Source organism: Bos javanicus, chromosome 7, assembly GCF_032452875.1.
Source record: "Bos javanicus breed banteng chromosome 7, ARS-OSU_banteng_1.0, whole genome shotgun sequence".
In the NCBI taxonomy this organism is placed as follows: domain Eukaryota; kingdom Metazoa; phylum Chordata; class Mammalia; order Artiodactyla; family Bovidae; genus Bos; species Bos javanicus.
Window position 1 is genome coordinate 5,624,139 of NC_083874.1, and position 12,363 is coordinate 5,636,501.

General features: G+C 51.9%; 1 protein-coding gene across 3 annotated transcripts in view; it reads right to left on the reverse strand.

The window, feature by feature from the left end:
* The window catches only part of SLC27A1 (solute carrier family 27 member 1), a 39,327-nt gene that overhangs the window by 8,510 nt on the left and 18,454 nt on the right, over positions 1 to 12,363 (reverse strand). For all 3 annotated transcript variants that reach the window (XM_061421634.1, XM_061421633.1, XM_061421632.1), the window contains exons 3-7: positions 4,204 to 4,598; positions 3,915 to 4,076; positions 3,757 to 3,826; positions 2,936 to 3,027; positions 2,754 to 2,863 (exon numbers count right to left, since the gene is read on the reverse strand). In XM_061421634.1, coding sequence (XP_061277618.1) covers positions 2,754 to 2,863; positions 2,936 to 3,027; positions 3,757 to 3,826; positions 3,915 to 4,076; positions 4,204 to 4,598 — 829 coding nt within the window. The remainder of the gene's footprint in view (positions 1 to 2,753; positions 2,864 to 2,935; positions 3,028 to 3,756; positions 3,827 to 3,914; positions 4,077 to 4,203; positions 4,599 to 12,363) is intronic.

Genomic DNA, 12,363 nt, shown 5'->3' on the forward strand with positions numbered 1-12,363 from the left:
TTAACCCTACTCCCAAGGCACAGGAAATACCAGAGTGACAGGAGTATGTCAAGGGACCTCACAGCAATCCCCAGGCTGGGAACACACCACAGGGCAAACTCCCTTTCTTCAATAAATAAATTATAAGGGAAGGGAGGGAGGAAAAGGAGAAAGAATGAGAGAGAGACAAGGAATCTTACAAGAAACCTCAATTAGTTGCCGTGTGTGGGTCTTATCTAATTTAAATTTTTAAAAAATATATAGAAACAAGAAAAAAAAAACAACATATTTTCGACATGGTAAGACACTGGGGATCAGTGTCCAGGTTTCTGATGATTGAGAAATCCTGTCGCTTTGGGGACAGGATTTGACGTTGAGAAATCCTTTGGGGCTGTGATAATGATACTGCAGTTATGTGTTTGTGGGGTTTTTCTCCTTCTTGTTTTTCCTCTTTTATCGTGGTAAAATACACATAACATAAAATTCACCACCTTAGCATTTTCTTTTTCCATCTTGGCATTTTTTTGTGTGTGCATGCTCAGTCCCTCAGTCATGTTCAACTCTTAACAACTCTATGGACTGTAGCCCGCCAGGCTCCTCTGTTCTTGGGATTTCCCAGGCAAGAATACTGGAGTGGATTGCCATTTCCTTCTCCAGGGGATCTTCACAATCCAAGGATTGAGTCTGTGTCCCGACTGGCAGGCAGATTCTTTACCACTGCGCCACCTGGGTAGCCATTTTAAAGGGGTATTAAACACATTTACATTATTGAGCAGCCATCACCACCATCCATCCCAGAACTCTTTTCATCTTGTAAATCTAAAACTGTATCCCCATTAAATGCTAATTCCCCATTCTTCCCTCCTCCCAGCCCCTGGCAACCACCACTCTATTTTCTGTTTATGATTCTAGCTACTGTGAGTACCTAATGTAAATGAAATCAGGCGGTATTTGTCTTTTTTTGATGGGCGTATTTCATTTAGCATAATATCTGCAACGTTCATCCACATTGTAGCCTGTGTCAGAGTTTCCTTCCTTTTCTAGGCTGAATAATATTCCATTGTAGGGATGGACCCATTTTGCTTATCCATTCATCTGTGGATGGACACTTGGGTTGCTTTCATGTTTTATCTATTGTGAATAATCTGCTATGAACATGGATGGACAAATATCTCTTTGAGACCCTGCTTTCAGATCTTTTGTTTTAAGGACAGCCCTCACCAGACACAAAAGCCTACACAGAAGTCCCATTTACAAGAAATGTCCAGAACAGGCCAGCCCATAGAGACAGAAAGATTCCTGGTGGGAGGGGGGAATGGGGAGTGGCTGCCAAGGGGGACAGGATTTCCTTTTGAGGTGATGGAAAGTTTTTGGAACTGCATAGAGGGGCTACTTGTACAACACTATAAATGGACTAAATACCACTAAAGTGCCCACTTCAAAATGGCTAATCTTATGTAAATTTCACCTCAATTAGAAAAAAAACCCATCATCTTTTGGCGGTTTCACTGAGGTTATCTCTAAAGCAAACGGGCTGCTGTCTGGAGCTGCTTCACAACAAGACTGGAGGAGGGACATGGGTGGGCAGGCGAAGGGGGCAGGACAGGGCATCTGATCTCTTCTGGAGCTGAGCGATGGGTGCCTGGGAAGCCCCTAAACGTTTCTGTCCGCGTTTGTATTTGCAACTCTCAATAATTGAGTTAATCAAATGGACTGTTTAATGTGTCAAGATTCAGATTAGCAATTTTTCCCAAGACCCCCCACCTCCAAGTAGAACATAAAATCCTCAGAAGCAGAGCAGGGCACCGCCCTCACCCTGAGGGGTCCCCCAGGATGCCAGCCCAGAGCCCCTACCCTGCCCTACTGTGTGATTCAGGCAACCAGCTGAACCCCTCCCAGCCCCGCCTGTTCAAGGTGAGGGCTGCTGCTGCTGCTGCTAAGTCGCATCAGTCGTGTCCGACTCTGTGCGACCCCATAGACGGCAGCCCACCAGGCTCCCCGTCCCTGGGATTCTGCAGGCAAGAACACTGGAGTGGGTTGCCATTTCCTTCTCCAATGCATGAAAGTGAAAAGTGAAAGGGAAGTCGCTCAGTTGTGTCAGACTCTTAGCGACCCCATGGACTACAGCCCACCAGGCTCCTCTGTCCATGGGATTTTCCAGGCAAGAGTACTGGAGTGGGGTGTCATTGCCTTCGGCAGCACCTCCCAATTTGTCAGTCTCTGGACACACCCCCTTCTCACTCCTTCTTCCACCTGGAGGAAGGTACTAGCACCTGGATTTCCACCCCCACCATGGCACTGAAACCTTCCGGCTGTCTCCTCTCACTGAGGAGGGCAGAGAGAGGAAAGGACTTGTCTTAACCCCTACCTGCTCTGCAGGACAGTGATGCCCTCCACCTCTGCCTCATGCTTACCCCACCAGGAAGCATGACCCATCCATTTGCCTGCAGCTACCAGCAGGGAAAACCTTTCCGGCACAGGGTGTGGGGAAGGCAGCATCTTAAGGAGCTCAGGCAGTCCGCGTCCAATCCTAACTGCATTAGAAGCCTCAGTTTCCCTACCTGCAAAATGGGTGTGATGCCTTTGCCCGCTCCCAAGCAGCTATGAGGATACAAGGAGCTTACATGTTGAAGGTTTAGTCTCTGGCCGGACAGAGAGCATAAAGCACTGATGACCCCCTCCGAGCCCCCTCACGTCCCTGCAAGAAAGCCATTCAGAGAAGTAAAGTGGACGGGTGGGAGGAGGGTAGGGGTGAAAGAGGGGCGGGGCCTGACCGTGCAGTTGTACTTGACGCAATCATCCCAGAAGCGGCTGGCTGAAAACTTCTTGCGCAGGACCACCGTCAGCCCATAGATGAGACACTGACCCACGCCCATGATGTTCCCTGCAGAGAGTGGACTCGATGAGGGGTCCCCGGTTCCCCGCCCCCTTCCCCGCCCGAGCCGCCCCGTGGTACCTGCCGAGTGGTACAGGGGCAGACAGTCGTAGAGCACATCTGCTGCCTGCATGCTGTAGGAGTAGTGCCCAAATGCCGCGATGCGGTAGTACCTGCGGGGCAGGGAGTGCAGGGGCTGGGGCCCACGTCCCCGAGAAAAGCGTGGGAGTTGGGGGGGGTGGGGGTGGGGGAGCGTGCTGGATACTGGGGACACAGCAGGGACCCAGGCAGAGCCAGCCCAGCTCTTACCGGCCTTAGAGGCTGGAGGGTGAAGAACATGCAACAAAGAAAGGAAATGATGCTTGGTGCCATGAGGAATATAACAGAGCAACAGAGAGAGGCTGAAGGGGACAAAACCAGGGAGGCTGGGGTATCCTCTCTGGCGAAGTGACTGAGACCTGGTAAGAAGGAGCTGTGGGGAGAGCTAGGAAAGGGCACACAGGTGAAGGGCAGAGCATATGCAAAGGTCCTGAGGTCAGAAGCAACCTGGCAGGTTGGAGGAATCAAGGAGAGAGTGAGCAAAGAGGCAGAAGGGGAAAATGACATCAGAGAAGTGGCAGGTGGGGCACAACACTTATGAGGCTTCTTATCCAAGGGCCAAGGTAAGGACAGGGCAGTTTGGCATAAGTTGGGATATCCTATGGCCGTGGAGGAGAGGAGGGCTGTTGGGGGCAGGAATGGGGGCAGGAGGAGGCTGAAGAGGGGCAGAGGACAGCACTGGGTCCTGAGATGGGCTGTGGGTTTTACCCAGTTGAGATCAAGATGCCCACAGGATCCTCAACAAGAGCTGGGGCGCGGGTAGGGGGGGTGGGGGTGGCAGGCAACACCCACGGGCCCCTCACCTGCTGTGCACGATGATGGCAGCCTTGGGCAGCCCCGTGGTCCCCGACGTGTAGATGTAGAAGAGTCGATCTGAGAGAGACACGGGTGTTGGGGACCAGAGGCTGGGCTGGGTGGGACGAGGGGACAGGATAGGCACGGGGATCCCACCTGGACTCACCATCCATGCCCTTGCCAGGGGGCTGCGCCAGGGGGGCTGTGGAGGTCTCCTTCAGCAGTGGGTCCAGGAGTTGGGTGTCCGGGAAGACGCCATCAGGCCCCACATCTCCAGAACAGAACTTGACCAGGCTCTTGCCCAACTCCCCGCTCATCTCCGCCACCGCTGCGGCGCGAAACACGTCGTGGTTGAAGATGGACAGGTGCCCCTCCCAGGGCGGGGGAAGCACCGTCTCCCTGCCCTGAGCAGCCCCAGGCCCCCACCGAGAAATGCTACCCACACCCGGCCTCACCCGCCGCCAGCTCCCCTCCGAAGACCAGGGCTTTGGCGCCCGAGGTGCCCAGGCAGAAGGCCAGGGGCTCCCGCCGCAGGTTCACGTTGAGCAGCGCGGCCTCCACGCCTGCCTTGGCCAGGCCCAGCCAAAGCCCCACAAACTCAGGCCGGCCCTCCATGAAGATGGCCACCACGTCGCCCGGCGCGAAGCCCAGCCGGCGGAACAAGTTGGCCACAGCGTTGGAGTAGGCATCCAGCTGCGCGAAGGTCCAGCACGCACCGCTGCCCGCGTCCACTAGCGCCAGGCGCTCGGGCTGCCGCTGAACCACCGCCTGGAAGATCTGTGGGATGGTGTGGCGCGCGCGCTGGTGCCGCCGCAGCTCCAGGCGCACGCGTATCAGCACGGAAAGGCCGCTGGGAGAGGGGATGAAGAGACGGTGTCACTGGGTGCCCCACCCACCCCAGGATACCTCCCCCAGCCTCGGCATCCCACACGGAGAGAGCAGAGGAAGAGACCCCAGTTCCCTAAGGGCGACGAGGGTTCAAAGAGGATGTTTGGGGTGCCGGGTCTCTCGGAGGATGAAGGGCAAAGGGCTATTTACCAACCAGCCTAGAAGGAGGCGGATTCTCAAAGCTGGCCATGCAGTGTTAGAGTCACCCTGTCCTCCCCCATCACAGCCTGCCTGGTGACCCTCAGAAGCCAGGGCCCAGTCCTTCTTTCTCCTTACTGGGGGATCCAGAGTACCCCATGCTGACTCCACACCGCCTCCAGCCTGGACTCCTCATGACCTGCCTGCCTCAACTGTCCATCCCTGAGCTGGGTGGCTGCCCCACTCCCAAGTCACTGAATGGCACTAGGCTGAGTTGGCTGAGTCATCCAGCTCGGGTGCCCCCACCTAAGGTGGGGAGCTGCCTCTGCCCCAGGTGGGGCCAGGAGACAGGCTAGTGAGAGGCCCTAACGGCAGGTGACTTGTTCCTCTGTCCCCACCTGACAGCGGATACAAGGCGATCAGAGGTCCCAGGGGAAAGGAGAACTCCAGGAGAAGGAGCCAGCCTCCTGAATGACCCTGTTGGGATGAGCAGCCATCACTGACGCCAGGCCGTGAGATGAGTGAGACTTGAACTTGTTTGTATTGTGTAAAGCAAAAGTGGCGGCTTTTAGATCACAGAACCAAGAAAGCCAGAATTTCCTAGTGCAGGAGCTCAAGAAACAAGTGGTCTCCTGGCTTTATCTGGCTCCCTGCCCCACCATCCAGAGCCCCTGGCTCTGAGAGGCAGCTTGGTGCTGGGATAAGCCTCTGGTGAGTGAGGACCTGTTTGTTAGAGCAGCTTCCTCTGCCCTGACCAATACAAGTGGTCTTGACTCTGCTCCCGCTTTAGGCTTCATCTGGCTATCGTGTCCCACCAGTGTTAGTGTCAAATTGGTTATCAGAACCATCCTTTGTGGCCCTACTGCTTCCGCTGTGCTGCTTCCTTAATTCCCTGCAATGGCTTCCTCAGACTCAACAGGTCCACAACAGACCTCAGCGTTTTCATTCACTCATTCATTCCCTCTGTCCTTAATTCATGAAGGCAGCTGATGTGTATCAGGGCCTACTGTGTTTTGTTTTTTTCAGTTTGAAGATCTAATTGGCTTTATTTTTGTTTGTTTCAGAATTTCTTTTTTTCTTGGTACCAGCACCTACTGCACGCTGGGCATTCTTGGCTCAGAGATGACTAGATCCAACCCTTCGAGGCTCATAGTTTTCCCAGGAGAGAAACCCCCTCTACATAAATGAATGAGCATGAGGAAAGCGCTAGATGATGACAAGGCTGTCAGAGTGACATGGGTCAGAATGCAGGCAGTGGTGGCCCCGGAGAAAGCCAGGTAGGTCAGGCCTGTGCAGGGCCTCGGAAGTGAAAAGCAGGGTGTGAATGTAAAGCCAGGTTCACAGCCAGTGCAAAGGCCCTGGGGTAGGACTGGACCTGGGGAATGGAGGAAGACAGGGTCCTGGGTGGGCCAGGAAGGTCTGTTAGAGGAGGGGATGGATCCACACAGCCACCTGCATCTGCAGTTTTTAAAAACAAGAGGTCAGGGTTCTGAGAGATTTATGAGACTTCCTGTTGGGGTCAAGCTGCACATCCCGAGAGTCCCTGGAGGGCCCCTCTAGCTGCCCCTGTGAAGGGACCAGGATCCTGTGGCCCTTGTGACTTGGCTCAACCAGAGCACCTGCACACACGCCACCTGCCAGCACACTGAGCTACACACAGCCCCACACACCTGCTCACTCTCTGGTGACTCCTTTCACCACCTCCCCCAGGGGCCTTCCAGGGCTCGGGCCCTGTGCTGTGCCCACTGCTCCCCCATCACATCCCCAAAGGGGGCCAGTCTGGATTGGGTGCTGGCTGGGCTCGGGGAATGTTCTCTTGTCCACCCCAAGAGCCCTCCCTAATTCCCTTTACCCGCCCCCTGCCCCCATCAAAACCCCTGTGTGAAGCCACCCTGTTGAGTCCGTTTTCCCCAGGGTTCTGAGCAGCCAGAGAAGTTACATCTGCTCCAGCCAAGGATGTAGTAGATGCTCAGTAAACAGAAACTGAATGGCTGTTCTTGCCTGAACTCAGAACCTGGTGTGCCTGCCCTCTCTAGCAGCCAGCACAGGAGCACAGACTATTCCATTCATCCCCAAATGATGAGCACCTGCTGTGTGCCAGGCCTAGGGAGACCCAACCCTCCTCCCCCTCTGTCCTCCCCACAGATTTCCCCCTCACTCACTCACTCCAGCCTCCTTGCTGTTGCTTGAGCACACCTGGCATGCTTCCGCCTCAGGGCCTTTGCACAGGCTCTGCCCTCTGCCTGGACCACTCCTCCCAACATCCAAATGGCTCCTCCCCCACCTCTGTGAGGTCTTGGCTCAGATGCCACCCACTCAGGTGGCCATTCCTGGACCCCCATCTGTTACTGCACCACCCCCTCCTCTTCCCTCTCGGGTCTCTGCTTTCTTGTTCTGTTTTCTGGCTGCGTTGCATGGTTTCTGGGAATGTCACTTTCCCAAGCAGGAACTGAACATGGGCCATGGCAGTGGAAGCATGGACTCCTAATCACTAGGCCACCAGGGAACTCCCTCCTACGTTTTTTTTTTAATTATTATTATTCTTTGGCTATGCCTCAAACCATGTGGGATCTTAGTTCCCCACCAGGGATCAAACTCACAGCCTCTGTAGTAAAAGTGTGAAGTCTTAACCACTGGGCTGCCAGAAAAGTCCCCTCCCTGCTTTGTTTTTTTAACATGGACTTACAGTCTTTAAAGGGCTTCCCTGGTGGCTCAGATGACAAAGAAACTGCCTGCAGTGCAGAAGACCTGGGTTCAATCCCTGGGTCAGGAAGATCCCCTGCAGAAGGGAATGGGAACCCACTCCAGTATTCTTGCCTGGAGAATTCCATGGATAGAGAAGCCTGGCAGGCTACAGTCCGTGGGGTCGCAGAGTCAGACATGACTGAGCAACTAAAACACACACACACATATACACAAATGCCAAATGCAGTTTACTCGTTCACCATTTGCCTCTGAGTTGTCTCTCCCTGCTCCTGGTAGACAGGACTTCTGTCTTTTTCATTCTCGGCCCAAGAGAAACAGCAGTGGAGGAGACAGACCAAGGTTCACCCTCTTGGAGTAGAGTGAGCCTGCCATAAATAATCTCATGGGACACTGGGAGGAAGGGAGGAGTGTCTGGGGCTCCCAGGCCAGGCCTGAACCTTGCAACCAAAGGGAGCAGCTGGCCAGGCCCTGGTCAGATCCTTGGCAAAGGCAGGGGCAGCCACACATGAACAGGGTCTCGGGGCAAGGCCTCTCTGAATAGGGACCAGCAATGGAGACCGATGTGAAGAGTGAGGACAAGGAGTCCTGGGCAGCTTCCTGCCCACCGGGTCCCTTTGGGTGCCTGCCCTGTTACTCTTGGTGGCTGAATGGATCCTTGTAAGTGAACATCTCCAATTGGAGGGTTCCCCTCATCAAAGTCGCTGTTTGCAGCAGCCTGCTGAGGGGGCCCAGAGGAAGCAACTCCCTCTGCATCTGACTAGGAGCCTGGCACATAGTGGGTGCTCTGTAAACAGAGGTTGGATGGTTGTATTCACATCCCTGAACATGAAGCCCAGAATCCTGTCCCCTCCTGGCAGCCAGGACAAAGGCAGAGTTTCCATCATTCATCCCGGAAGCAGTGAGCACCTATTGTGGATAGGTGACCTGATTCAGTGGAAGAAGGCAGATGAGTGGGGGCCTGGGGCGGAGGGCAGGGACACCAACAGCAAAGAGGCAGGAGAGGTCCTCGGGGAGACGGGAATGTCCCATGTCTTTCTGAAATGATTAATGCAGCTTTTACAAATACTTATTTATTTACTTGTGGCTGTACCGGGCCTTGTTGCTGTGCATGGGATATCTCCGGTTGGGGCTAGTGGGGGCTACTCCCTATTTGTGGCATACAGGCTTCTCATTGCAGTCGCTTCTCTGGTTGTGGAGCACTGGCTCTAGGGCAGGTGGGCTTCAGGAGTTGCAGCTCAAGGGCTCTAGAGTGCAGGCTCAGTAGCTGTGCATGTGACCCCTCGGCATGTGGGATCTTCCTTGACCAGGGATTGAACCGGCATCCTTTGCATTGCAAGGCAGATTTTTAACCACTGGACCACCAGAGAAGTCCAGGAATGTTCTATATCTTCATAGTGGTGGTAACCTGGGTGTGATACCCCAAGCCCCACTTGAACACTTAGAATGGGTACATTTTATTATAGGTAAGTTACACCTCATAAACAATCCATGAAGACAGAGCAGATTAGTGGTTCCTAGGAGCTGTGGAAAGGGGAATGTGGAATGACTGCTAATGGGGACAGGGTTTCCTTTTGGGGTGATGGAAATGTTCTGGAATTAGAGCTAACAGTTGCACCACATTGTGAATGTACTCAATGTTGCGGATGGTAAATTATATGCATTTTACTACAACAAAAATTACTGAAACTCGTGAAGCCTATCTGTGATAAGGTTAAAAAAGGGAGCCCTTGCCTTCCAGAGATATACTCTGGAAAAACTAACAGATGAAAGTATGTGCCGCTGAGATTCAGACAGAGGAGGAAGTGGGTGGAGATGAGGAAACAATCATATGAAGATCATGAAGGCTGGGGGGTTGGTCACGTGGGCTTATTACATTATTCCTTCTACTTTTGCAGCCTTGAATTTTCCAGAGTAAAATTTTTAATACAGAATTTTAAAAAATAAATAAATTTTTAAAATTAAATAAAATAAATTTTAGTTTAAAATGTTTCCATTTTAAAAATTAAAATTTTTTAATTTTTATTTTTTTGTCCACACCATGAGGCTTGCAGGATCTTAGATCCCTGACTAGGGATCAAACCTGGGTGCCCTGCAATGGAAGCATGGAGTCCTAACCACTTGACTGCCCAGGGAATTCCCTAAATTTTTAAAAATTAAAAAAAAAATTAAAAATCAATTAAAAAAATAATACTTTAACTCTCCAAAGGCTCCCATTGTTTTGTTAATCATATGCCTTCCCTGTGTCCTGGGAAGCCCAGCATGGACTGGCCCCATGCATCTGACCACCTCTTCACCCTTCATTCCCCCAGCTTGCTCTTGCCTCCTTCCCTGATCTTCAGCAAGTCAAAGGTTCCTGCCCTAGGGCCTTTGCACAGCTCCCACTGCCTGGAGTACTCTGCCCTAGGCCCCTCATTGAGGCTCAAGGGTAATTTGCTGCACAGCAGAGGGTAACAGTGGGTAAATACACTCCCAGTTCCCACCCCTATATGGTTTTATTCCTTCAAAGCAATCATCACAATCTGAAGCTGTGGGTTTCAGTTCTTCCTTTGTGGGTTTCCTAAGTTCTTTGTCTGTTTCCATGACAGCAGGCACCCCGTCTGTCTGTCTGTCTGTCTATTGTGTCCAGAGCTGTAATTCCAGCACTAGAGATAGGGCTTGGAATGTAAGGATAATGCTGGTGTCCCACAGGCTGACCTGAATGCAACCCAGTCTCTTCTGTCTATGTGACTATAGTTGTGGAAGAGTGTCCCCCAAATTCATGTATACCTGGAACCTCAGACTGTGACCTTCTTTTGAAACAGGCTCTTTGTAGATATAATTAAGGTAAATATGAGAGGAGGTCTTTCTGATTGCCTAGGTGGGCCCTAAATCCACTGACAGGTGTCTTTATAAGAAGAGAGAGGGACGTCCCTGGCAGTCCAGTGGTGAAGACAGTGCACCTCCACTGCAGGGGATGTGGGCTCGATCCCTGGTTGGGGAACTAAGATCTTGCATGCTAGTGATGTGCGTGGCCAAGAAGTATTGATCTTAAAAAAGAAGAAGAGAGAACACAGAGACACAAGGGAGAAAACCCTGTGGAGACAGAGGCAGAGACTGGAGTGATTCAGCCACAAGCCAAAGGCACCTGGAGTCCCCAGAAGCTGATTTTGGCTTCTGGTCTCCAGGACTTTGAGACAAGTTCCTTTTGTTTTAAGCTACCAGGATTGTGGCACTTTGTTACAGCAGCCCCAGGACACTCATGGGACCCTGGTGGGTACATCCTGCACTGGGCCTCTTGGTTAATGGAGACAATAAGATTCTATGCCTTCCAGGTCACTGGGGGATAAAAGAGATGGATGGAGACTTCTAAGGACAGGGCCTGACATGTCTTACATTCTCAATAAATTCTGCTGCTGTCCTGTCCTCAGGGAGGTATGCACTATCAATAAGAAATCAGAATTGAATTAGCATTTTATCTGCCCAGCAACTTGTCTCATGCTCAGTCACTTTAGTCGTGTCCGACTCTTTATGACCCTATGGGCTGTAGCCCTCAAGGCTCCTCTGTCCATGGAATTCTCCAGGCAAGAATACTGGAGTGGGTTGCCATTTCCTTCACCAGGGGATCTTCCCAACCCAACATTCAAATCCGGGTCTCCTGCATTGTAGGCAGATTCTTTACCATCTGAGCCACCAGGGAAGCTCCCAAACTTGACTCATACCCACCCTGCAAGGAAGTTCAGTTCAGTCGCTCAGTTGTGTCTGACGCTTTGCAACCCCATGAACTACAGCACACCAGACCTCCCTGTCCATCACCAACTCCCAGCATCCACCCAAACCCATGTCCATTGAATCAGTGATGCCATCCAACCATCTCATCCTCTGTCGTCCCCTTCTCCTCCTGCCCTCAATCTTTTCCAGCATCAGGATCTTTTCAAATGAGTTAGATCTTTGCATCAGGTGGCCGAAGTATTGGAGTTTCAGCTTCAACATCAGTCCTTCCAAAGAACACCCAGGATTGATCTTTAGGATGGACTGGCTGGATCTCCTTGCAGTCCAAGGGACTCTCAAGAGTCTTCTCCAACACCACAGTTCAAAAGCATCAATTCAGCGCTCAGCTTTCTTCATAGTCCAACTCTCACATCCATACATGACTACTGGAAAAACCATAGCCTTGACTAGACGGACCTTTGTTGGCAAAGTAACGTACCTGCTTTTTAATATGCTATGTAGGTTGGTCATAACTTTCCTTCAAAGGAGTAAGCGTCATTTAATTTCATGGCTGCAGTCACCATCTGCAGTGATTTTGGAGCCCCCAAAATAAAGTCAGCCACTGTTTCCCCATCTATTTGCCATGAAGTGATGGGACCAGATGCCATGATCTTCGTTTTCTGAATGTTGAGCTTTAAGCCAACTTTCTCACTCTCCTCTTTCACTTTCATCAAGAGGCTCTTTAGTTCTTCTTCACTTTCTGCCATAAGGGTGGTGTCATCTGCATACCTGAGGTTATTGATATTTCTCCTGGTAATCTTGATTCCAGCTTGTGCTTCCTCCAGCCCAGCACTGGACTTCCCTGGTGGCTCAGAGGGTAAAGCGTCTGCCCACAATGCGGGAGACCTGGGTTCGATCCCTGGGTCAGGAAGATCCCCTGGAGAAGGAAATAGCAACCCACTCCAGTATGCTTGCCTGGAGAATCCCATGGAGGAGCCTGGTAGGCTATAGTTCACGGGGTTGCAAAGAGTCAGACACAACTGAGCAACTTCACTATCACTGCAAGGAAGAAAGAGGAACAAACAAGTTCCAAGAGTGGGGGCCAGCACAGAAAATCCCCAAGGAGTCTAGGAGATGGGGCAAGACATCACCTGAGAGCCTTGTGCAAACACTGATTCCTCAAGTGTCTGTCCCAG